Consider the following 24,523-nt stretch of genomic DNA (forward strand, 5'->3'; position numbering starts at 1 on the left):
TTGCCATTAGTGGGGGATTGATAGAATAATGACATTTAAATGATTTTTACTAACGGTTTTGTGTTTCTCCACCGTTAGAAATCTTTGTGTTAATGGCCATTGATATCCTTTTAACCTCCTTGGCTACGTTACTCCTTGGCTACGTTACTAAGTGTTCAATGGTTTTAAAACTATCTTTTTATATATAAAGCTATTGGAAGGAAATGCTTTGTAGGATTATAGTACAAGATATACGGCCATATTGTAAGAAAGAGTTTAGAAATGTTCTGGGAATGAACATTGAAGGAAAGGATAATACCTAGAGAGTGGAAGAATGTGCTAAAGAGAGAATGGGAATGACAGAGAGAGTGCTGAATTTCATGTGTTATTTCATAAAATGAGCAAAAGTCCCTTACAATTGATATCTACCTCCTATTTATAGGGCTTGGGTACTACTCATTGGGCCAATTGGGCCTCTGAAGTTGAGGCCCAATTTAAGGCCAGGCACTCGCCTTTGGGCGGGCTGAACCCTGGGCGTCGCCCCTCTAGGGGCTCGCCCAGTCCACTAGTCCACAAGACACCGAGCTCGAAGTATGAGAGCTAAGTGTGTCTTTTAAATGCTTTTACATGCAACCTATGGTGCACTGGAATCTAAGCTGCCAACATGGCTTGAGAAAAAAGAAGAAAACTACGTCGCCAACATGGCGTAAGCAAAAGGAAACAAGCATCTTTAGCCGCCCAGTCCACTGGCCTTGGCGAGCAACCCAGCCCGTCAAGTCCACAAGCGGCGGGAACGATCGTTTTGTACTGACGATTAGTCGGAGTAGGCGCGCGCCCTTCGTCGGCGAGCTAGGTGACAGGTGTTAATCATGTACTGATCGTCCAAGTGTTAGGCGATGGCATTTAGTCTTCATGGTGGCGGGGCCTTTCGCGCTTTCCCTTTTTTCAAAAACCTTTAAAATCTCTAACTGCCCCATGTGATACGTCAGTTACATCAGTTTCCCCCTTTCTCCGCAACCGTCACCTCACTCCTCATAACTTGTCCAATCATGCGCCGTAACTCCCCATCACACGCGTCCCATTTCCCAAAAGCCATAATGACTTCCAACCTTCCACACGCGTCCAACACGCGTCACCCTTCCAGCTTCCCCCCTTTGCCTATAAAAACCCTTCTTCCCTACAATCATCCCTTTCCGAGACCTCTCTTTACTTCTCTAATCGCTTACCAAGCTCCCTCTTCCAACTTCCGCTCTGATGCCGTCGCCTTTCACCCCTTCCGCTACCCACTCTTCACATCCTTGCCCGGTGAGTCCTTGTTCCCTTATCTCTGCATCTTATCTCTACTCGTCTTTTCCTTTTCCTCATTTCATTGTCAAGGATGGCTTCAAACCCTAACTCCCCTAATCACACCTCTTCTTCTTCTGGGAGCGACCCTGCCTCTACCGCAGCCGGCGGCCTCCGTTTAGAGGTCCCTGAGATCCCTCTTTACAGACTAAAAACTTTCGCGACTCTGCCCCTTCCAGTTCAGAGGGCACCCACCCACGAGGCTATAGACCAACCCTCCGTTTTCCAGGATAGTGATCTTATCGTGGAATTCGTGAGCAACCTTGGTGGTTTGTCTGACGATGACGAAATGAACGCCAAACTCAGGATTTGGCCCTGCAGTGCTGAGGACCGCCCCTGGCTTCATAAGATCAACGGCGACGTAAAGAGATCCCATTTTTTCTTCGCGTATGAATATATGTTTGGCGAGCTTGGAGTCATGCTTCCCTTTTCGCCCTTTGTTCAAGCCGTCCTCCGCGATATCAACGCGGCTCCTTGTCAACTCCACCCCAACGCCTGGGCCTTCATCTGGTGCTTTGAAATCTTGTGCGCCGCTGTTGGCACCGCCCCATCTCCCACCAGCTTCTTCTACCTCTACGATGCTGACTCCAAGTCCATCAAAAATAGAGGATGGATTTCTTTAAAGGCCCGAGCCGGCCGTAAGTGCTTGAACCCTCATAAAAGTAACGTGAAGTCCTCCTTTGCCCGGAGATACTTCCGTGTGGCGGTTCACCCCGCCTATCCAGAAAGATGCACCCAGCGCGTAGAAGACAAGCAAGGGTCTCCTCCTTGGTTTCATTAATACCCCAGCTCAAAACTTCTTTTTCTATGGCGTCACGGTTGAGGCCGGTAAGTAAGAACTCTGAAGGTTCAATGGCGTTGGGAAGCATATTGTAGTAGCTAGAAGAGCTGCCCTCGTTGCCAGGAGCTCTCTCGATCCGGGCTGCTTCAAAGGTAGTGGCGGCATCAGGAGAGGATCTTTCCTCTTGATGAGGCGGGGGAGACATGGAGCGCCCATCATTCGTTGGAGGCGGGCTAGGAGGTGCGACTTGGCGAGGGGGAGACTTGGGGGTTTCTTTTTCTTTTTCTTTCTCCCCGGCGGGAGCATTGGAAGACGCGGCAGCGGTTGTGGCGTTGATGGCGGCAAGCTTCTCAACAGCTGAGGGTTGAGAAGTCTTGGTGGTGGTGCCAGCAGTTGATGACTGGCCAGCAGTTGCGGGTGTGGCGCCTACAGTAGTGGACTTGGAGGCGGCAACAGTGGCTGTATCACTGGCAGCAGAATTGGGAGCTGTGACGGTGGCAGACTCGGTGGCCGTGGCGGCGGAAACATTGGCGGAGGCTTTGGCAACATTCTTACCTGGACACAGCGGCAGTGGTGGGTTGAGCGCCGGGGTTGGAGGAGCCGGCGACTGCAGATCCTGGGGCGACAGAAGAGACTTTAACTAACCTCCTCCTTCTGGGGACTTGGGCGCCCTCGGTTTGGTTCTCAGCACCGCCCCGTTTTTTCCCGTCGCCCTCAGTGTTGAACTTTGGAGAGAAACGGGCCATTTTCCTCTCGCGGGCTTTCAGGAGCTCGACGTTGGTGAAGTTCATATCTTCTGCAAGAATAAAAAAAAAGAGGGGGTCAGTAATAACATAGGGGGTAAGAAAGAAAATGTCGATGATAAAAGTAAACTATAAGTGACCTAAGTATTTGGGTGTCCTTGAGAGGCGAGCGCCCTCAAGGACTGTTGAGCAGTCAAGGATAGGAAGCGGGGCGAGGAGATTCAAAAAGGCTTTGCCGTTGGCAGACAAAGATTCTTCTGAAGGATCGGTAATCCCATTGGGCTTCTCCGTCCAATAAAGGGGAAAAAGGGCAGTCCCGTCCCTAAGGGTGAAGGCTTCTGGATAGGCGGGGTGAACCGCCACACGGAAGTATCTCCGGGCAAAGGAGGACTTCACGTTACTTTTATGAGGGTTCAAGCACTTACGGCCGGCTCGGGCCTTTAAAGAAATCCATCCTCTATTTTTGATGGACTTGGAGTCAGCATCGTAGAGGTAGAAGAAGCTGGTGGGAGATGGGGCGGTGCCAACAGCGGCGCACAAGATTTCAAAGCACCGGATGAAGGCCCAGGCGTTGGGGTGGAGTTGACAAGGAGCCGCGTTGATATCGCGGAGGACGGCTTGAACGAAGGGCGCCAGCTGCGGTAGAGGCAGGGTCGCTCCCAGAAGAAGAAGAGGTGTGATTAGGGGAGTTAGGGTTTGAAGCCATCCTTGACAATGAAATGAGGAAAAGGAAAAGATGAGTAGAGATAAGATGCAGAGATAAGGGAACAAGGACTCACCGGGCAAGGATGTGAAGAGTGTGTAGCGGAAAGGGTGAAAGGCGACGGCACCAGAGCGGAAGTTGGAAGAGGGAGCTTGGTAAGCGATTAGAGAAGTAAAGAGAGGTCTCGGAAAGGGATGATTGTAGGGAAGAAGGGTTATTATAGGCAAAGGGGGGAAGCTGGAAGGGTGACGCGTGTTGGACGCGTGTGGAAGGTTGGAAGTCATTATGGCTTTTGGGAAATGGGACGCGTGTGATGGGGAGTTACGGCGCATGATTGGACAAGTTATGAGGAGTGAGGTGACGGTTGCGGAGAAAGGGGGAATTTGACGTAACTGACGTATCACATGGGGCAGTTAGAGATTTGAAAGGTTTTTGAAAAAAGGGAAAGCGCGAAAGGCCCCGCCACCATGAAGACTAAATGCCATCGCCTAACAAATGGTGTCGCCAATGGAGTTTAGTCGCCCGCCAAGGGCATCGCCAGCTAACACTTGGACGATCAGTACATGATTAACACCTGTCACCTAGCTAGCCGACGAAGGGCGCACGCCTACTCCGACTAATCGTCAGTACAAAACGATCGTTCCCTCCGCCTGTGGACTTGTGGACTTGACGGGCTGGGTTGCTCGCCGAGACCAGTGGACTGGGCGATGCTTGTGTCCTTTTGCTTACGCCATGTTGGCGACGTAGTTTTCTTCTTTTTTCTCAAGCCATGTTGGCAGCTTAGATTCCAGTGCACCATAGGATGCATGTAAAAGCATTTAAAAGACACACTTAGCTCTCATACTTCGAGCTCGGTGTCTTGTGGACTAGTGGACTGGGCAAGCCCCTAGAGGGGCGACGCCCAGGGTTCAGCCCGCCCAAAGGCGAGTGCCTGGCCTTAAATTGGGCCTCAACTTCATAGGCCCAATTGGCCCAATGGGTAGTACCCAAGCCCTATAAATAGGAGGTAGATACCAATTGTAAAGGACTTTTGCTCATTTTATGAAATAACACATGAAATTCAGCACTCTCTCTCTCATTCTCATTCTTTCTTTGGCACATTCTTCCACTCTCTAGGTACTATCCTTTCCTTCAATGTTCATTCCCAGAACAATGATCATGATCAAGCCTTTCTTTTTCCTTTCTGATTCTGAGCATTGTTGTAGAGACTCCAGCATGTGTAGGTTCTGAGTGCACAATACCTTATATGCGACTGTGTTAACCTTGGGGAGCAAACCCGGCAATAGATTGCACCGGAGGTCTGTCGGAATTTTGCTTTCAAGGCAGTGGTTCGTCCACGACGCAATCTTCCTTCCTACTATTTCCAGCATAAGTGGTAGGAGCTGGGGGACATATGAGTTGGATAGGGGTGGTCCTTGAATCGATTCCTGACAAATACAATTTATCTTTCCGATGTATAAAAAAGAAAAAAATATATGTGTATGTGCGTGTGCGTGTAATTAGGTGATGACTCACATGACACTTAAAGAGAAGATTATTGAGTTTGAAACCGAGTCCACCATATTCTTGAGTCGGAGACATTGTAAGAAAATAGTACTCCCTCCGGTCCTATTTATAAGCATGAAAGAGAAGAAAAACCTTGGTCCTTTTTATAAGAACCAAATGAAAGTTTGAGCTATATTAATTAATTTTTTCCAATGATGCCCTTATTAATTCTAACTTGTAAAATGTGTCTCATTAATTATTTTCTCTCTTTCCCACTTTCCAACACTAATAACAAAGGGTAATTTTGGAAGTTTATTTTGATTTAAGACAAATTTAATGCATTTTATCTAGTTTAACTAAATTTCTTAAACTATGTGAATTTTTTTTTTTGTTGCTTATAAATAGGACCGGAGGGAGTACATGAGATGAGACACCCTTCATCTGAAATTGGAAATTGGAAATCACATCATGGACCAAAATCAATTTTAACAAATTTTATGGGGACTAAAAAAATATTTAACTGGAAGGTCCACCGCAGCACATCAGTGCACTCGCACGCAGCCTGTTTTGCCCCCTTAAACCCTTTACGCTTCTTCCTCCATTGTTACTTCTCACATCGATTGTCCCAAATGCCAACTCTTGATTCCGCCGCCAGAATGCTAGGGGAGCTCCGACGCGCCGCCGCAGTATCCTGTGGATGTGCCAGCTCCGGCCATGTTCTCACAGTTAGGCATTTCAGCTCCGCCGCCGCCGCTGTTTCCTCTGCTACTGATTCCGACCCGGCACGTTCATCTTCCTCCGATTCAAAGGGTATGCACTGATTCAGATTCTTTTGATGGATTCTCCATGTGGGTCAATCTGGTTTTTTGCAATGCTGAAGGCACTCGCATAAAAAATCGATCTTTTTTCTATGATCATTGATGGGTTTTTTTTTTAATATCAAAGGAAAAGCGTCTAAATGGTTGCTGTTTCTACCTGGGGTGATGACATTTGGCCTTGGGACCTGGCAGTTTTTTAGAAGAGAAGAAAAGGTTGGTATGTTTTTGGCATTAGATTCATGATAAGCAGGAAAACTATAGTTGCCAACAGTTGTTTTTCACATGCTCGAACACATGGAATTTAGTACCACTGATTTTGAAATAAAGGTGTGAATTGTGTTGTTTGATACTTAAGTGAGTTGTGTAAGAGAAAATTATGTGAATGTAACATCACCGAATAGTTATAGTGTACCTATGTGAATAAGGAAAAAAATTGTGCTTAATGATGAGGATCAAGTACAGGGTTCAGTCCACAAGCTTAGTGGATTATGGTCTCAAAATTAAATTTTCTGTGCTACTGCAATTCATCCTTGGACATATGTGCTGATCCGTGATCTTTCTCTAAACTCTTATGGGGGGTGAATACTTGTATGTATCAATTTTTTGTGATCGTCCATATTGTGAGATTTTGAATCAATTTAGGTTGATATTAGTGATCTAGGAAACTTGTGCAAGTTTGATGCAGGCTTGTTAATAGCGTGCTATAGCGGCGCAATAGCCTATAGTGTAGCGCCCTAGGGGTTCACTGCTACTCCACTATTCACCGCTATTTGCCGCTATAGCGCCGCAATAGCGCTCGAAATAGCGTTTTTTGGGCTTGCCGCTACACTACGCTATCCGCCATTAACAACCCTGGTTTGATGTACTAAGAACTTATAATATTTCAGCATTTTGCTCTTCACCCTTTGAATTTTCTGATATTACCTCTTTGTGTCACTCATCTTTATGTCTTAAACCATCAAGGAGATTCTAATCATAGGCTCATGTTTTGGATTATTGCCTTCTTCATTTCCATTCTGAACCATACATGGATGGCTTAAAGACATAATATTATTAGAATTTTATTACGTTATAATAGTTTACTACTAGGTAATTTATATTGGATAATGGGGATATAAGGTAGCAGGTGTTGATACCACTCATGTTACAACCTTTTTGTTCTAAATATTCTGTAAATAAATTTAAGGTTGAGTTTATTTATATTAAGTTTTTAGATTCCATGTTTATGTATTCGCTGTGCAGATTAGCTCATTGAAAATCCCTTCCATCTTACCATGATACAGATTAAAATGTTGGAGTATCGTGAGAAGAGATTGCAAATGGAACCATTGAATTTCAGTAGTGCTTATCCATCAAATGAGGAATTAGATTCTGTAGAATTCAGAAAGGTTGTTTTCAAAGGAGTTTTTGATGATAAAAAATCAATCTTTGTTGGACCACGTTCAAGAAGCATTTCAGGAGTTACTGAAAATGGCTACTATGTTATAACACCTCTTATGCCAGTTCATAATTATCCTAACAGGTAAAGCATAATTATTCATAGCTTTCTCGATGAAAGTCACACAAGAAGTCATTAGAATTTTTTTATTGCTGACATTGCATTGTAACTTTGTTTATTATTAGTTTAAATATAACCAAATTCGAATTTGAAACTTATATATTACTTCATCATTGGAGACTAGAGCAATAAAAGTTTTCACTTTCAGTAGGTGTTCTAAATAGATGGCATTGTTCCTTGACATTACGTCCTGTTTAGAACATTTGTTCAAATTACAAAGGATGAAAACTTCAGTATAATTTTATTCAAACTGTTGCTCATGATGTTCAATAGTACTATTTATTGTGAAATGGATGTTTACTATATACCAACTTTTACTTTATAATGATCTTTATTGTTTTGAAACTGTGATAAGTACAGAAATATATAGAGTAATAGTCACACAAATCCTGGATGTTCGAGAGCCAGTTCTCTCCCAATATCTTGACTACAGAATTCCTGAATGCCTTAAACAATCAGTCTTGTTCCCTATTTATAACAGATCCTTATCATTTAATTTTAAAATATAATGACTGTTCATAACTACTCCTAACAGACACATCTGTTCAGGCCTAACTGCCATGCCCATAACTGCTCAGCAACTGATGTGCACGTTTCTGTGTAACTGTCATGCCTGTTCCCGATCCAGAGTCCAGGTTTGTTGGGTATTACCCCTTGGGTTGCACCTGTTGGGTCGCTCTCCCCTGTATCAGCCATGGTGGGTTGCGCCTCCTATCAATACCCCGCCCTAGAAGATCCACCTTGTCCTCAAGGTGAAAATCAGGAAAACGTGACTGGTGGCTTTGGCAGTGGTCTTCGAGTCACCTTGTTCGACGTCAACTGCCATTGCTGCATCTGCAAGAGGGCGCTCATCCTTGCCTCCGTCTTTGATGTGAACTCCGCTTTTTCCATCGCATGCATTCCCTGGTCGGGCGGTTCTGGAGGGGGTCGCCTGACTTGACTTTTTGGACATTCTTGGCCTCTACTGCACTGGCCTTCTGGCTTTGCATTCTGGGTTTCTCTGCCACCAAAATTTCTCTTTTCTGCTTGATCTTGCTGCTCCAACCAACTGTACGCATCATATTCCCCACCATAGAGAGGAATCTCCAATTTGCGCCTATCTTCTTCTAAGGTTGCGCCTAGATTTCCCTTTTCTCCTCATGTGTGCATTGCTTGTTTCCTTCTTATGTAAACTTTGGTGATTGGTGCCCTCCTTCCGTTATCTTCCATCACAAGAACTTTGAGGCCTGCAAAGTTTGTAGTTCCATGAGTTACTGGAACTTTAGGTACAAATGGTAGTTTAAACTCATTTGACCAGTCTGGGATCCCAAGTTTTACGGCGAAGGTGACTGCACATCCTTTACCAATGCCTTCGCTTCCAATCCAAATACCCCCTTCCATGAGATTTACAAACATCCTACGAATTGAAAGGCCGAGTCCACTTCCAGCAGAATTTCTTGTTGCTGGTGATCAGCTTTGTGCAAACTTAGTAAGTAACTTTGGGATATCTTGTGGATTAATTCCTGATCCTGAATCTTTTACCTGCACTCGCAGATAAAAGTGTCCATCACTTGGCACTGGTAGGAAGGTAGGAGTTCTGGTATCCCTGAAGGATTCAGCCTTTGCAACAAAAGTGGTAATGGAAACTGGCATCTTCAAGCTGTGAAAGATCCAAAACGTCATCATTCAAAGTAGCCACACAAATCCTTGATGTTCGAGAGCCCGTTCTCTCCCAATATCTAGACTACAGAGTTCCTGAATGCCTTAAACAATCAGTCTTGTTCCCTATTTATACCAGATCCTAATTATTTATTTTTAAAATATAATAACAGTTCATAACTACTCCTAGCACACATCTGTTCAGGCCTAACTGCCATAACTGCTCAGCAACTGATGTGCCTGTTCATGTGTAACTGTTGTACCTGTTCACGTTCCAGGGTCCGGGTTTGTTGGGTCGCTCGCACCGCCTATCAAACTATGCCATACCAATCTTCATTACTTCTGAATGAACTTTAAGCTTTTCCTTTTGGGGAAAGATTAATATTCACATCTTGTTGCCCAATACGTATATAAATATCCCTGGGTGCTTTATGTCAACTGGGCCTGAATAAACGTTGCTAAACTTCTGAATTTTGAGGGCTTGGGATATATTGGATTTATTCTAACACGTTATAAGCTTTAATCTTTTTTTAAGGTACTCAACACTTTATAAGCTTGAAGTCCTAACATTTCTACTATAACATACCTATATCATATTATCATATCAACAATAAATTTTTCTTGATCTTAACCAATCAATTGCTAGTTTTGCATACTTCACTGCCACTGGTTTTTGGATTGAAAATATTATTATTTCTGAGTTTCAACACTTTTTATATTGTACATTGTTGTTTCTTCCAGTGTAGGTTTTCCAATTTTAGTCAATAGAGGTTGGGTTCCTCGCAGTTGGAAAGATAAATTTTTAGAGGATTCACAAGATGAACAGTTTGCGGATGAACTTCCTTTCCCTTCACAGGCTGATGGAACTAGATCTTGGTGGAGATTTTGGGCTAGAAAGCCTGTCATAATTGAGGTTCTCTCTCTCTCTCTCTCTCTGTAGTCATTTTCCCATTCATTGTTTCATACATAAAAATTGTGAATTCAAACTTATTTTGTCCAACTTACAGGATCAGGCCCCTTCTGTAACACCTATAGAAGTAGTCGGTGTAGTTCGTGGAAGTGAGAAGCCAAGCATATTTGTTCCACCAAATGATCCTGGGTCTTCCCAGTGGTTTTATGTTGATGTTCCTGGCATTGCCCGTGCCTGTGGCCTTCCAGAAAATACTATTTACGTTGAAGATATTAACGAGAATGTCAACCCGAGTAATCCTTACCCTGTTCCCAAGGATGTCAATACCTTGATTCGAAGTTCGGTTATGCCGCAGGACCACCTAAACTACATATTGACATGGTTTGCAACTTACTTTTCTCCCATTAGTTACTCCTTTCATGCATTGTAGTTGTATTATTGGTAGCCTTCCTTCTTTTAATTTGGCTTACTGTTACAGTCTTACTGTACCAGCTTTTGTATAATTAACAGATGCAATACTAATTAGTTTACTACCAAATGATGCTGCTGCCAATAAAGGATAAACAGCTTAATTAAGCGCTTATGACAATAAACGTTTATTGCTAAAACTTATTGAAATTGGCTGAAAAAAATGTTATATATTAGCATAAGCTCTTATTCATATGTTAATATGAATATAAGCTCAAAACAGCTGATAGGTAGGCCATAAGCTGTTTGCATAAGCTCTCCCAAACACTTGGATAAGCGCTTATGCTATAAGATAAGCTCAAATAAGCTCTTCCAAACGGGGCCTAGTTTTGTTGCTATACACTAAGATATTTCCTTGCTGCATAATGTGTGATTCCTCTTTTATTACTATGATTATTCAGTTTATCTTTGGTGTTCTATCAGATTTCTACAGCAAGCATTTTTCTGACATTTTCTCATTTGTATTTGAAATAGGTATTCACTTTCTGCAGCCGTTACTTTCATGGCTTTTAAGAGGCTCAGACAGAAAAGTAAGCGGAGATAGCAAAGACATTACTGTTACAGTTGAAATTTACAGGCACATACACCCTCATTTCGCATCTAGATATAACTATCTCTTTGGAGGATTGTCTTCCCTATCTTTTTCTTCAAATCTCAGTTTTCAAGAATCATTTTCAAGCATCTTCAGCTATTCAACTGAAGTCTTTTCAGAAAGGTACCCACCCACATAAAAAACAATGGTGAAGTGAAAGTGGAACAATATTTACTGAACAAAGTAATTTAATGGGGATATAATAGTGGATATTCATGATCTGAAAGGTTGATTTTTTATTAGAATTGCAAGTACTGTCTGTGGTTGTATAAGGATGTGATTATATTTGGATTTGTCTGTAAGGTTAGGAGGTTATGATATGCTTCAGTCTTACTGACTTATTGTTCAACTAAAATAAATGAGATCAAACTCTAGTCAAGCTTTTGAAGAGAAGCTCAACAGTATGGCATTGTGAGAAACTGTTTTACTTGCCAATAAATAATAATACTTGAACCTACACCGGTTCAAAGGTTCGATAGTTGAACCGTGGTCGGACTGATAATAGTTAAATAATATTAAAAATATTATTTACTGTAATATGTAATATATTTATTCAAGATGCTAAAAATTTTAGACTTATTAACTTTTAAGTTATTATAGGTTAATTTTATATCATGAGAATTAAATAATAAGGGTTGCAAATATTTTTTAAATTAAGAAACAAAAAAATCAAAGAAATTAATACTAAAATGTGGCCGGTTTAAATTTGTTTTCTTCACCGTTTCTTGACTGGTTTTCACTGTGTCTGGTTTTTCAATCACTAGTTCGACCCAATCCTTTCCTGGCTTGAAGGTCTAAGGCCTAATATGAATATGGAAAACTAGCTTACTCAAAATTATTGTCTAGAGTGCTCTTGCGAATAGAGAAAACTCATTGGTCAGCCCCCTATCGCCTTGTCGCTGACCGTGGGCGTATGATTAGTCTCACGGTCGTCGGCTGTGGGGATACATTAGTCAAGACAAAAAAAAAATCTAAGGTAGAGCATAAGTCTATAAACTTCCTTTAAACTAGGAATTTTTTAGCAGAGAGTATTTATTGTAATTTTTCATACAATGATGTTGTTGCTTAATTGTATGTATTAAAATTTCCAAGGAAGTCTTAAAAGGTTGGTTGAAAAACATAATAATAAAAGTAATTTATAGATATCTATTATCTAAGCACATAGAGATTAACTATCATTAAATATAAAACTAATTATGAACTAGCAAAATAGAGGGATATGATTACATGATTGTGTAAAATTTATTTACATTGTCATTGCATAGAAATTAATCTTCACATATATTATCTATGTGTATGCTTATAAAAAAAAATCTATGTATCAATATATTATAATATGTAAGTTCTAAAGTCCGTGCTACAACGTGGACTCTTTATCTGTGCTTTTGAGTTTTGAGATTAATGTTGCCAAATCAATATGTTTTGCATATGCGTCATGTAACTTTCTTTTCACTTTTCCCGTTCCAATATGATCAATATTTTTATGCATATACCAATATTATGACAAAGTATGGACACCACTAATATGAAAATCATCAAATTATTAATAATGCACCCTTTATTTCTTATTTAAAGGTTATTATCTCTCAAATTCACTCATCAAACATTAGTAATCATTCTAATTCCAAACATAACTTTTTCAATCTATCTATTATAAATTTTTAATATATAATGTCTAGATTCTAAAAAAGGTCATAATGTCGACTCTTTAGTTGTGCGATTAAAACTAGGGTTTTTGGTGCTGAACTTTAAGCGAGATTTGGTTTTCGTCCCTCACTGAAGTCAGAGCCGAGATAAGTCCCTAAACACAACGAAAATGTTTGGTTCTAGTCCCTGCCGGAGGGGTGGCGTTGACCACCACTTGTCACGGTTAGCCTACATGGTAGTGCCACGTCAATTAATGATACACGCGTGGAAATTTTTTCTTTTAAAATTTCCACTTGTCAGAGTTTGGCACACACTCTAGCACCTCTATGGAAGGAGTGTTGTTTTGTGGTAAGAAATAAAAAAAATAAAACAGAGCAATTTACTGATGCCTTATATAAACTTAGAACTGTTGGAAAGTAAGGAAGAAAAATTGCGTCATGAACGAACCACTGCTTGAAAAGAAAAATTCAGGCAGACCTCTGAAGCAATCTAGTGTCAGGTTCGCTCATCAAGGTTAACACAATCGCACGTAAAGTATTGTGCACTCAGAGCTTAAATGTGCTGAAATCTCTTCAACCATGCTCAGAAGATTCAACCATAAAAGGGATACACTATTTTATTTTCTTTTGTACCGGTAACAAAATGACAAAAAAAGAACTCTATATCATGTTCTCACCAATCCATACAAGATTTCGCCCATTAAAAAGATTGCAGTACATTTCAATATACTAATAATTGTGCTTATAATAAAACCATAATAAAGTTTAAGTTAAAAACCATTCAAAATTATAACCGTACTAAATAGATCAAAACTAAAACTGAAAAGCAATTGTTAAATGACAATAAATATATTGTTTCAGTAAGTATCCGATTAAAGAAATTAGATTTAAATAGTTTTCTTGAATGTCATTATTTCAACAAGAACTTCATTTATAAACAAGTGCACTGTACACACTAAATGTACTTCTTTTCTCGAACTAGAAGAACATTTTTGCATCATAGATAGATAAAATGTGAAATGTATGACAAATAAACCAAAGAGGAAGGGGAAGTATCCAACCAGAGAGTACCAATATATTGTTGAAAGGATGTTGCACAACTACAACAATATTTTTAACATGATAAAATTGTAATAAAATATTTCACTTAATTGCTTAAAAATTTGAAGTTGCTTACATATTGTTATACAAACGAGATTGGAGTTGCATAATAGAATCATAAATAAAAAGTGAGTTGCCACAAATTGTTCTGAATGAACCTTCAATGTAGACCTCAGGAGGGCCATGAATGTCTTCAAAATAATGAGTTACAACTTCAATAAACCTTTTTCTCACTTTCTTTATTCATATCCTCCTGTCATGTGTCATTGATAGCACACAATGTATTGAAGTTGGGGCTGCAAATTTATAATTCAAAAAAAAAACCCATTAGATTGAAGAATGAAAAACAAAAAATGAAAAATATAAATGAAAAATAAGTACATCATTTTGAAAGTTTCAACTTCGTCCCTTCTTAAAAAAAGAAAGAAATTAACTTTAACCTAATGCCATGAATGAAGTATATGTACAATATGTGACATGACGGTATTTTAGAAATTATTATAGTTTAGATTTTATACCAATATCATTCATGTATAGAAATAGAAAACACACTTCCAATTTAAGGAATCTGTAAACGTATGAATGTGCTTGAACCGGTGTGAATTAAAAAATCAAACCAAGAAGAACATCCAACATATATCATCTTTGTGAGGTCACCTTTAAGCTATATAGTAAACAAAGATAACCAAGTTCTGCACATAGTAACATGATCACACTTGTTTACTCAATACATTATCCATACTAAAATTTAATTTAGAGCAAATGAAACTAATATAAGTTGGATGTAGTAAAATTATAGTTTATTTTATTTTCAATATACAAATCTATCTATAGATATAAGAAATCTGTCCAAATTCACTAGTATGTATTACTTGCTCATAAACTTGTTTTCAACATTCACATCTAAATGTGTTATACTTTATGTTTTTATCTTGCATTTGAACTTTAAATAATTTATCGTCTTCTTAATTGATAACTATTTATTTTGTTCTTCCAAATATCCATGCTTTTATGCAGTGTCTCTGCTCATGATTTATTTAAAATGTTCTAAAGACCAACCTAATAAAAAATATTCAAATCATTATATCTACTTTACCTTTTGGAAAAATGTGTTCTTCTTCTAGCTTACAGTAAATAAATAAAATGAAATAAAATTCATCCAAATCAAAGTTTGTCCAACCATTAACAACAACCATTATATAAATAATACTATCAGTCAAAACTATCTTGAAAAATAATCACATAGTATCATAGATATATTCTTGTATGAAATGAAAAGGGATTTCAAGAATTATGATTTAACATAAATTCATATGAGTGATTTGTGTTGAAGAACTTAGGGTCTGTTTGGTGCGACGTATAGTATAAGGCCTGATAGTATAAGACCTGATAGTATTAGGCCTGATAGTATAAGCCCTGATAACTTTTTTATACTATCCAGCGTTTGGACATACTCTGTATAATTTACCATATCGTTTAAATTGATGCAATTTTATGTTTAATGAAGTATTGAATAATGGTATATAATAAAAATCAAATATGGAGATGATTATAACGGTGGTGGCGGTGGTGATGGAAGTAGTGGTAGGTTGGTGGTGGTGGTGGCAATGGTGGTAGGTTGGTGTTGGTGGCGGTGGTGGTGACAGTGGAGATAGGTTGGAGGTGGTGGTGGCAGTGATGGTGGTGGCGATGATAGGGTGGTGGTGGTGGTGGTGGTAAGGCGGTGGTGGAGGCAATGGTGGTGGTGGTGGCGATAGGGTGGTGGTTGTGGTGTCGGTGGTGGCAATAGAGTGGTGACGACGATTATGGTGGTGGTGGCGATAGGGTGGTGGTTGTGGTGTCGGTGGCGGCGGTAGGGCGGCGGCGGCGGCGGTGGTGGTGGCGGTGGCGGCAACACCGGTGGTGGCGGTGGTGGTGATCGGGTGGTGGCGGTGGTGGCAGCGATGGTGGTTGTGGTGTTGGCGACGATAGAGTGTGGTGGTGGTGGTAAGGCGGTGGCGGCTTAGTAAGGTGGCGGCGATGGTGGAGGGTGGAGGCAATGGTGGTGGTGGTGGTGGTGGTGGCGACGGTGATCGGGTGGTGGCGGTGGTGGTGGTGGTGGCGACGACGGTGATCGGGTGGAGGCAATGGTGGTGGTGGTGGTGGCGGCGACGGTGATCGGGTGACGGCGACGGTGGAGGGTGGAGGCAATGGTGGTGGTGGTGGTGGCGGTGACGGTGATCGGGTGGCGGCGGTGGTGGTGGTGGTGGCGGCGACGGTGATCGGGTGGTGGCGGTGGTGGTGCCAATGATGGTGTAAGTTGGCAGCAATAGAGGGTGGTGGTGATGGTGACTTATACATCACAACCTTATCATGCCTTATCCATCACTCACATGATGGATTAAATAATACGTCATTTTAACGTATAAGGGGACTTTGATGGATAAGCTTATACAATACAATGTCATCACCAAACAATGGATAAACTCATAATGTATTGTATAAGCTTATACTATCATGTCTAATACGGCGTGCCAAACGAGCCCTTACTCTCATTGAGGAGAAACCAAGGTTTCAACGTAATTCACGACAAAGGGCCAACATACTTTATCTGTAATCCTAGTTTTCTCTGCTCTATTGTCTCTCATATTGAAGAGTATTGCTTGATCTTCACGAGGATCTACCAATATCAGGGTATGACCATTGTAAACGAACAATGGAAATAGTTGATATTGAATATCGCCAGAGAGTTGAATTTGGAGATCCTGGTAACTAATCTTCAACAACTGAGTCCAAGAGTTTTCAACCCTAAATTCTTTCATCTGCCAAATAACAAAATGGGTTTTTTTTCAAACATGACAAAAGCACAGACAATCCATCAAAACTTGAACACTCGGCTCCACACAGGGAACCTCATCGATACCCTGAGGCAGTGAAAACTGGGTGTATGTCTCTGTACCCAGATCAAGCGAAAGAATTAAGATATTCTCAATAGTAATAACCTTTGGATCATAAAAAATAGTGGGATAATTATGAAGAACCATCCAGTTAAGAGTGCCACTCAAATTCACTCCATCATTTGGTTTCTCGTAATTATCTTGAAGAGTAATCACACCCACTGGTAAACTTTGGATGTCCCTCCAAAGATTATCACCCAAGGTGAAAACTTTCACTAGAGTTACCTGTGAGTCCTTGCCAGTTTTTATTTTACCATTCCCCAAATCAAAAAAACACCACCTTGTAAGTGTCGCTGGAATTATCATAACCAAAGGTAAACTTGGAAAAGTTGTGCTTAGCACGAAAATACCCAAACTTTTCAGATACAAACTTGGTTGCCGGGTTCCAAAAACAGAGCCAATGCTCTTTGCCCCAAATGTCCATAGAAAGGAAGTGTATGCAGATCAAGCCATTGGAAGAACCGATCAGCCATTTGAATACGAACCGTTGGTCCCTAAAGTGGTGGCAAGGGTCATTGGGTAGTGTGGTCAATGAGTTCTGAACTAAACGGCTTATGGGTAACGGTGTGAGATTGCAATTGCGGCGATTCATGTGATTTTTTGGGAACAACAATTGGGGGTTTTGTGCAACAGATCTGTGACAGTGCAATTTGATGAAGTTGGCATCAGAGGTGATACGAGAGTCCCAGATCTTACTCACGCACCTAAGTTTTATGAGGATTTTCACCGGAAGCCATGACAGGATCTCCGCAATGAGTTCGTGGGGAAGGGGCTGCTGGGACAACGACTTTGGTTGAGGAGGGATTTTCATGAGAGCGGAAAGTACAATTGGAGATAAACAGTGAGATCAGTAGAGTAGATAAGGTTGAAAATTGATCCTTAAGACAAACAAGTATACAACTATATAAACGCTTGTTTCTCCCTTTAGAAATAATACAAAATTAATAATTTAATTATAAAATATTATTTGATTTATTTATGTGTTATTAAGTAATGATATGATTAAATTATTTATTAAAAACTAAATAGATATTAATACTATCCAAATATACAAAAGGTACAATTTCAAAAAAATTAGCATTTTTAATCATATATGAATACTATTAAACGGATTTCTAAAAGTCAATCCACTATTAATTCTTTAATTAATATGTATTCAAATAATTTTACTACTATATATATAATTTTGGAATATATAAATATAGTTGATAATTTATGCATGAAGTAATTAGCAGTCATTCCTTTAAAAAAAGAGAGAAGTAAATAATTAATAACTTCTAAAAATATTATTTTTAATTCAAAAAAAAACCTTCTAAGATATAATTTTAAAATAAAATTAGTATTTAATATTTTTAGTAACAAATTTTAATACTTGAGATTAATATTGTATCGGTCAGGGTCCCCCGTGAGCCGGTTTTCCAACTCAGTGAAACGAACCTTCCTGCCGTCTACTGTGTAGCGCCGTCGCGCCGTCACAGACTCGCCGCGCCACGCCACGCCACGCCACGCCTCTCTTTGTTCGGAATCGCAGACGCAACCTCCATCTTCGTCAAGGTACACACTGACTTCATTGCTGTGAATTTTCTAACAATCTGTTTTGTGGTGATGTTTTGAACTTATCTGTGAGCTTCCATAGTAGTAAATCCTTGATTGTTATTTTTCTGATTAAGTGTTTCTGTGATTGTAATGATTTTGAATTTGCAGCACTGTATGGAGTGACTTGTTAATTTGTTAGCTTGTGACTGACTAGTTCGCTCAGTGACCTATTGATCCTATGTGTTTCTCATATTGATCACTGATTCCCCTTGTGTGACATTGCTTTCGACTCACGAATTCGACACCGTTGGTTGGTTAAGCTGAATTAAGCGTGTGAGAAGAAGTACAAGTGGGCACAGAAAGATGAATATATCTTTCATTGATGAATATTATGAATACAATCTCTAATTCTTATACTAGAGTAGTACAATAGGAATGAGAAATAGAAAGTAACAGAAGCTAGTTATTAGGAATAACTCACTTTAGCAAACTAACTACTATTACATAACAGTCCCCTTAGGATAGCTCAAGTGGTAGGAGCTGGGGGACATATGGGTAGGGTAGGGGGAGGTCCAGGGATCGATTCCTGGCGGGTGCAATTTATCTTTCCGATGTACCAAAACAAAAACTACTATTACATAACAACCTCATACTTTATCACACCCCCCTGCAAGCTCATGGAGGTTTAACTTCTTGAGGATCTCGAACCTTGAGCTTGGACTTTAGCTCCAAAAATCTTGTAGGAGAAAGAGCCTTAGTGAGAACATCAGCTACTTCAGAACAGGCTGGAACATGTTGATCAGTAATAGACTTGTTCAGAACATTTTTCAGAAAAAGAAGAGATCCAATTCTATATGCTTTGTGCGACGAGCATGCAAAACAGGATTATGAAAATGTGACACTGTGCTGAGATTATCACAAAATATAGAGGGAGTGGTGTGAAGAATGTGTGGCTCTTGAAGAAGTATTTACAGCCAAAGTATTTCTGCTGTAGCAACAACAGCTACACTACTATACTCTGCTTCGGTGAAGACCATGCAACAACTATATGTTTTCTAGAGTACCGTGATAGCAAATTAGGCCCAAGATAGCAAGAGGTGAACCTTCTATTATCCGGATCAAGGGCTATTATCCGCTGCTGGTCTAAGATGAATGCCATGGGAAAGATTCCCTTTCAAGTACCTGAGAATTCGTTTTACTGATTTCCAATGTGAATCCATAGGCTAGAGAACTGGGACACTGTTGACTGCATAACTAAGTTCAGGTCTTGTGATAGTTTCATGTTGAAGAGCTTCAACAATGGAGTGATAATTAGAAGGGTCATCAACATGATCTCTCAATATCTGTTTGTATGGACTTGATTTTAGTGTTTAGGTGAAGTTCAGCTGAGGCTTTGAATGTTTAAAAGCTGAAAGAGCCTCTGATTTTGATTTAAGAAGATAGAGCCATGTATGATGAAGAGGGCTGTGAGACAAAGTTGGCAAAACCATGATGTTGAACAACTTGTGTTTATGTGCTATTTCATTATATAATTCATGTCATAAATAAATGTAATTTTTAATTTTAATATTTTTTTTAAATTATTTATGATATCATTGCTTAGATGCTCCATTTACAAATATATGTTCCCTTTTGTTATTTTCCATTATATTTTTTGTCTTTCACCTTACATACCTTAGCATGTTTTATTTCCTATGATTGATTATTGTTTCACTCTTGCTTATGTTATTTGCAGATTGCTCACCTAATTGCCACAATGCAATAAATTAATAGAAATAGGGAAAAACTGTGTGAGAGACTGCATGTTTGGAGCAAGTGTTGAATGGAAGCATTGAATAAAGACAAACTCCTTCAGCTTTGGAGAGAAGGTTGTGATGTTGTGCACTGCTACAACAATAAGATTAAGGTATGCCATCCCAAAAATTTGTGTCTTTCTTACTCCATCAATTCAGAAGCTCTTTTCTCATTCCTCACCACAGAAAGCAAAAATAATATCTGGAATTGATGATGCTGTCACCTTATTCACTCGCTTGATTACTATGCATCCACTTCCATGTGTTGTAGAATTTAACATGATTTTAGGGTCAATAGCGAAGATGAAGCATTATTCAACTGCTATTTCACTTTTGAAGCAAATGGGGTTGAGAGGAATCACCCCTTCTATAGTCACTTTGGGTATCTTGATAAACTGTTACTGCCACTTGGGTGAGATGGGTTTTGCTTTTTCTGTACTGGGCATGGTTCTCAAGAGGGGTTATCAACTCAATACCATAACACTGACAACACTCATGAAAGGGCTTTGTATCAATGGTGAGGTTAGGAAAGCGATGGACTTCCATGACAGTGTGGTAGCCCAAGGATTTCTGTTGGATGAAGTTAGTTATGGGACCTTGATCAATGGCTTGTGTAAAATAGGACAAACAAATGATGCGTTTCAATTGCTGCAAAAGATGGAAGGACAAGTGGTTAAGCCTAACATAGTAATCTATAACATGATTATTGACAGTTTATGCAAAGATGGTCGTGTAATGAAGGCACGAGATTTATGTTCTGAAATTGTTGTACAGGGAATAGATCCTGATGTTTTTACTTACGCGTCTCTAATTCATGGATTTTGCAGCATGGGTCAATGTGAAGAAGTTACTAAATTGCACTGTGAAATGGCTGATAAAAACATCGAGCCAAATGTTTATACCTTCAATATATGGATTGATGCGTTATGTAAAAAAGGAATGCTCATAGAAGCCCAGGGTATTTGTAATTTGATGATTGAAAAAGGCCAGCAACCTGATATTGTTACTTTCAACACTTTAATGAGCGGATATTGCTTACACAATAATGTGGGTGAGGCCAGAAAATTATTTGATACAGTTGATGAATGGGGTATTGAGCTGGATGTTTGGAGTTATAATGTCTTGATTATTGGGTATTGCAAGAGTAGGAGGATTGACGAAGCTCTGAGCCTCTTCAATGAAATGCGTTGTACAAATTTGGTTCCTAATGTTGTAACTTACAGTTCTCTAATTGATGGTCTGTGCAAATCTGGGAGAATCTCTTATGCGTGTGAACTCTTCAATGCAATTTGTGATAGTGGTCCACCCCCTAATGTTATCACTTACAATATCTTGATAGATGCTTTTTGCAAGATCCAACAAACTGACAAGGCATTCACCTTATTTGACCAAATGCTTGAAAGGGGATTGACTCCTAATGTTTCAAGTTATAACATCTTAATTAATGGGTTTTGCAAGTGTAAGAAGATTGATGAAGCCGTGAACCTCTTCAGAGAAATGAATTGCAAAAATTTGGTCCCTGATTCTATAACTTATAACTCTCTTATTGAAGGGTTTTGTAAATCTGGGAGAATCTCTCAGTCATTGGAGCTTTTCAGTGGGATGCATATTGGCGGTCAACCAGTTAATGTTGTTACGTACAATGTCTTGTTAGATGCTTTGTGCAAGATACAACTTGTTGGCTAGGCATTATTTAATCTAATGTTCGAAAGGGGATTGGCTTCTGATGTTTTTGGTCATAGCGTCTTGATTCATGAATTTTGCAAAGGTAAAAGGATGAATGAAACCATGAATCTCTTCAAAGATCTTTACTGCTACAATTTGATTCTTGATTCATGATGGTATGGTGTAACTCACAGCTCTCTTATTTATGCAGGCTTATGCAAATCTCGGAGAATTTCATATTGCATGAGAGCTAACTAATGTGATAATATAAATGATAATGCACAAAACCACCCGTGACTTACAATATATTGTTAGATGATTTTTGCCAAGGCCAGCATCTTGATAAGGTGGATTCCCTTAATTCTGTGCAATCTCAGAAAGATATTTGTTTTGATTGGTTCCCAATCACTAATTGATGGTTTTTACTTTTTACAGAGGTCAAAGATCAAATTACAACAGAATTTTCACCATCTTTTGATTGAAGTTTCTCTCTGAATGTTGTCGCATACAGCACCATTACCAATGGAGACCCCAAGAAGGCTTATTCCGGAAATAAAAAAAATAATGTGGTAATGCAGAGGAACTGCTTCAAGGAATGACTGCTAATTTGCTGGAGGTTTGAACATATAGTAAAACCTGGTCAGATACCTTGATTACACTCGTATATATACTTATTATACTAATGTTGTGTATGTCCTAATATTTGGCTCAAAAAAGTTGCAAAACACAAGGGGATACTTGGACAAGTTGTGATAAAAGGTTCATATATTTACTAAACTTATTTTAACATTATGCCTTGCCATGGATTCATTTTGTTGTCTTTATAGGATTATTATCTATCTTCCTTGGCAAATGTAATTCTGATGTGCTGCTTATGAAGTGTTTATTGGATCTATATAATAGCTGAAAGATTGAGTTTTTAATACTAGTAAATTTATGAGCCTTGTATAATACAATGAAAAGGTAGCAACTGACACTGACATTAGAGTTAAATACAATTGTTGCCTGAAAATTGTAACTTTTATTTCTTTGGTCCCTGGAAATGTCTGTGTGCACAAATTAGTCCCTGAGTGTGTCAACTTGCCTGTTTGGATACGGGCTTTTTGGAGTGCTTATCTACTAGAAAATGCACTAAATAAACTCTAATAAGTGTTCTTTGCTTTGCATCCAAACAGGCTCTTATTCTCAAATCCATCCTTCTATCAAGTAGGCAACATGTTTCACTTATATAGACATCCATATAGGCAACTTATTTGGCACCCAATGTTACCGATGTGTAGTTAATGTGTTATATCACCTTTTTCATTATACATCACTAACTGTAGTTAATGGGACCATTTTGTGTAGATGGTCGGATGGATGAATTTGTAATGAAGTTGACGCATTCTGGGACTAATATGTACACACGGGGACTTTCTTATGAACCACTCATTCATCTTAACATCCTTATCAGTTTATTTTCTTATTGACTTCTTACCACTAGACATTTAGTCTCGTACATTATTGCAAATTTTATAGTTATGTAGTAGAATTTCTCTTTGAAGTTTTACGGTACTTCTCTATGGCCAATCACACCTGAAACTTTTATCTATTTCGCACATATTAGAGAATACCAAGTGTGACCCAAAGAAATCTCACATTGTATAAATTAGCAAATGTATAATAGTACATATGTTGAAGGGCACGCACGGCTTAAGGTTCTGTGGCCATGTGGATGTAACTTAAACATAACATGGTATTAGAGCCGAACAGAAGTCTAACACCTGATGGCGTTGCGCTGAGCTCAAGCCCAATATAAAGCAAGTCGTAAGGCCTCTGGGACTCAGATGAAAGAGCACAAGTCCAACGATCTCTGATGTTCCCGCTGGAGTACAAAGCACAAACAAAGTAGAGAAGCAAGTCGTAAAGTCCTCTGAGACTCGAACAAATGAGTACAAGCCCAAGCAAAGACGGAAGAAAAAAAATGGAGTATCATTTGAAAGGGGAGTATTAGAGAATACCAAGTGTGAATCAAAGAAGTCTCACATTTTAGCTAGCAAAGATTTACATCGCTGAGATTGTTCGTCTGCATGGTGTGCTGTCTAGCATCGTGTCGGACAGAGACCCGAGGTTTACTTCACGTTTATGGGGAGCTCTACAGCAAGCTTTGAGAACCAAGTTGAGGTTGAGTTTCGCGTATCATCCACAGACGGATGGGCAAACCGAGAGGACTATTCAATCCTTGGAGGATTTGCTACGGGCTTGTGTGCTAGATCATCAGGGAAGCTGGGATGAGTTGTTGCCGCTGATTGAGTTCACCTACAACAACAGTTTTCATGCGAGCATAGGGATGACACCTTACGAAGCTTTGTATGGTCGGAGGTGTCGTACGCCCTTGTGCTGGCATCAAGACGATGAGAATCTGGTCATTGGACCAGAGTTGGTTCAGCAAACTACAAAAGAGGTGAAGCGAATCCAGGAAAAGATGAGGATCTCACAGAGTCGTCAGAAGAGTTATGCTGACAACAGGAGGAAGGAGCTGGAATTTCAAGCTGGAGATCATGTCTTCTTGCGGGTTACCTCGATGACAGGTGTCGGAAGGGCGATCAAGTCCAAGAAGCTTACTCCAAAGTTCATCGGACTGTACCAGATTACGGAACGTGTTGGGCTAGTGGCGTATAGGATTGCGTTGCCGCCTTTCCTATCCAATATTCATGATGTACTTCATGTGTCGCAGTTGCGAAAGTACATGGCTGATGATTCTCATGTTCTCGAACCTGATGACATTCAGCTAAAGGATGACCTGACGATGGTGATGCCGCCCATCAAGATCATCGACAAGAGTATC

The 24,523-nt window shown here is 39.8% G+C and overlaps 2 protein-coding genes across 5 annotated transcripts; both read left to right on the plus strand.

Annotated features, from left to right (window-relative positions):
• Nucleotides 1-5,612: 5,612 nt before the first annotated feature.
• On the plus strand, nucleotides 5,613-11,418 carry LOC130738775 (surfeit locus protein 1-like). The gene is made up of 6 exons (XM_057590922.1): nucleotides 5,613-5,845; nucleotides 5,981-6,066; nucleotides 7,137-7,375; nucleotides 9,791-9,962; nucleotides 10,057-10,340; nucleotides 10,902-11,418. Exons 1-6 carry the CDS (start codon nucleotides 5,665-5,667, stop codon nucleotides 10,969-10,971), a joined length of 1,032 nt encoding a protein of 343 aa, XP_057446905.1. The 5' UTR covers nucleotides 5,613-5,664; the 3' UTR covers nucleotides 10,972-11,418.
• A 6,676-nt stretch (nucleotides 11,419-18,094) lies between these two features.
• On the plus strand, nucleotides 18,095-22,506 carry LOC130738776 (pentatricopeptide repeat-containing protein At3g22470, mitochondrial-like). 4 transcript variants are annotated; one of them, XM_057590925.1, is made up of 5 exons: nucleotides 18,095-18,256; nucleotides 19,974-20,144; nucleotides 20,303-21,799; nucleotides 21,908-22,043; nucleotides 22,132-22,506. In XM_057590925.1, exon 3 carries the CDS (start codon nucleotides 20,311-20,313, stop codon nucleotides 21,715-21,717), a length of 1,407 nt encoding a protein of 468 aa, XP_057446908.1. In that variant the 5' UTR covers nucleotides 18,095-18,256; nucleotides 19,974-20,144; nucleotides 20,303-20,310; the 3' UTR covers nucleotides 21,718-21,799; nucleotides 21,908-22,043; nucleotides 22,132-22,506. The 4 variants fall into 4 exon arrangements, with proteins under 4 accessions (XP_057446908.1, XP_057446909.1, XP_057446910.1 ...); XM_057590926.1 differs by having other exon boundaries at nucleotides 20,330-21,799; XM_057590927.1 differs by having other exon boundaries at nucleotides 20,859-21,799.
• The last annotated feature ends 2,017 nt before the right edge of the window (nucleotides 22,507-24,523 follow it).

This window comes from Lotus japonicus, chromosome 2, assembly GCF_012489685.1.
Source record: "Lotus japonicus ecotype B-129 chromosome 2, LjGifu_v1.2".
NCBI lineage: Eukaryota > Viridiplantae > Streptophyta > Magnoliopsida > Fabales > Fabaceae > Lotus > Lotus japonicus.

Bases quoted from the DNA above. Each gene is read 5' to 3' on its own strand.
- LOC130738775 (XM_057590922.1), top strand. From the start codon at position 5,665: ATGCCAACTCTTGATTCCGCCGCCAGAATGCTAGGGGAGCTCCGACGC. The intron at 6,067-7,136 runs GTTGGTATGTTT...ACCATGATACAG, and splicing joins TTTTTAGAAGAGAAGAAAAG to ATTAAAATGTTGGAGTATCG. The intron at 7,376-9,790 runs GTAAAGCATAAT...TGTTTCTTCCAG, and splicing joins GTTCATAATTATCCTAACAG to TGTAGGTTTTCCAATTTTAG.
- LOC130738776 (XM_057590924.1), top strand. From the start codon at position 20,113: ATGTTGTGCACTGCTACAACAATAAGATTAAGGTATGCCATCCCAAAA.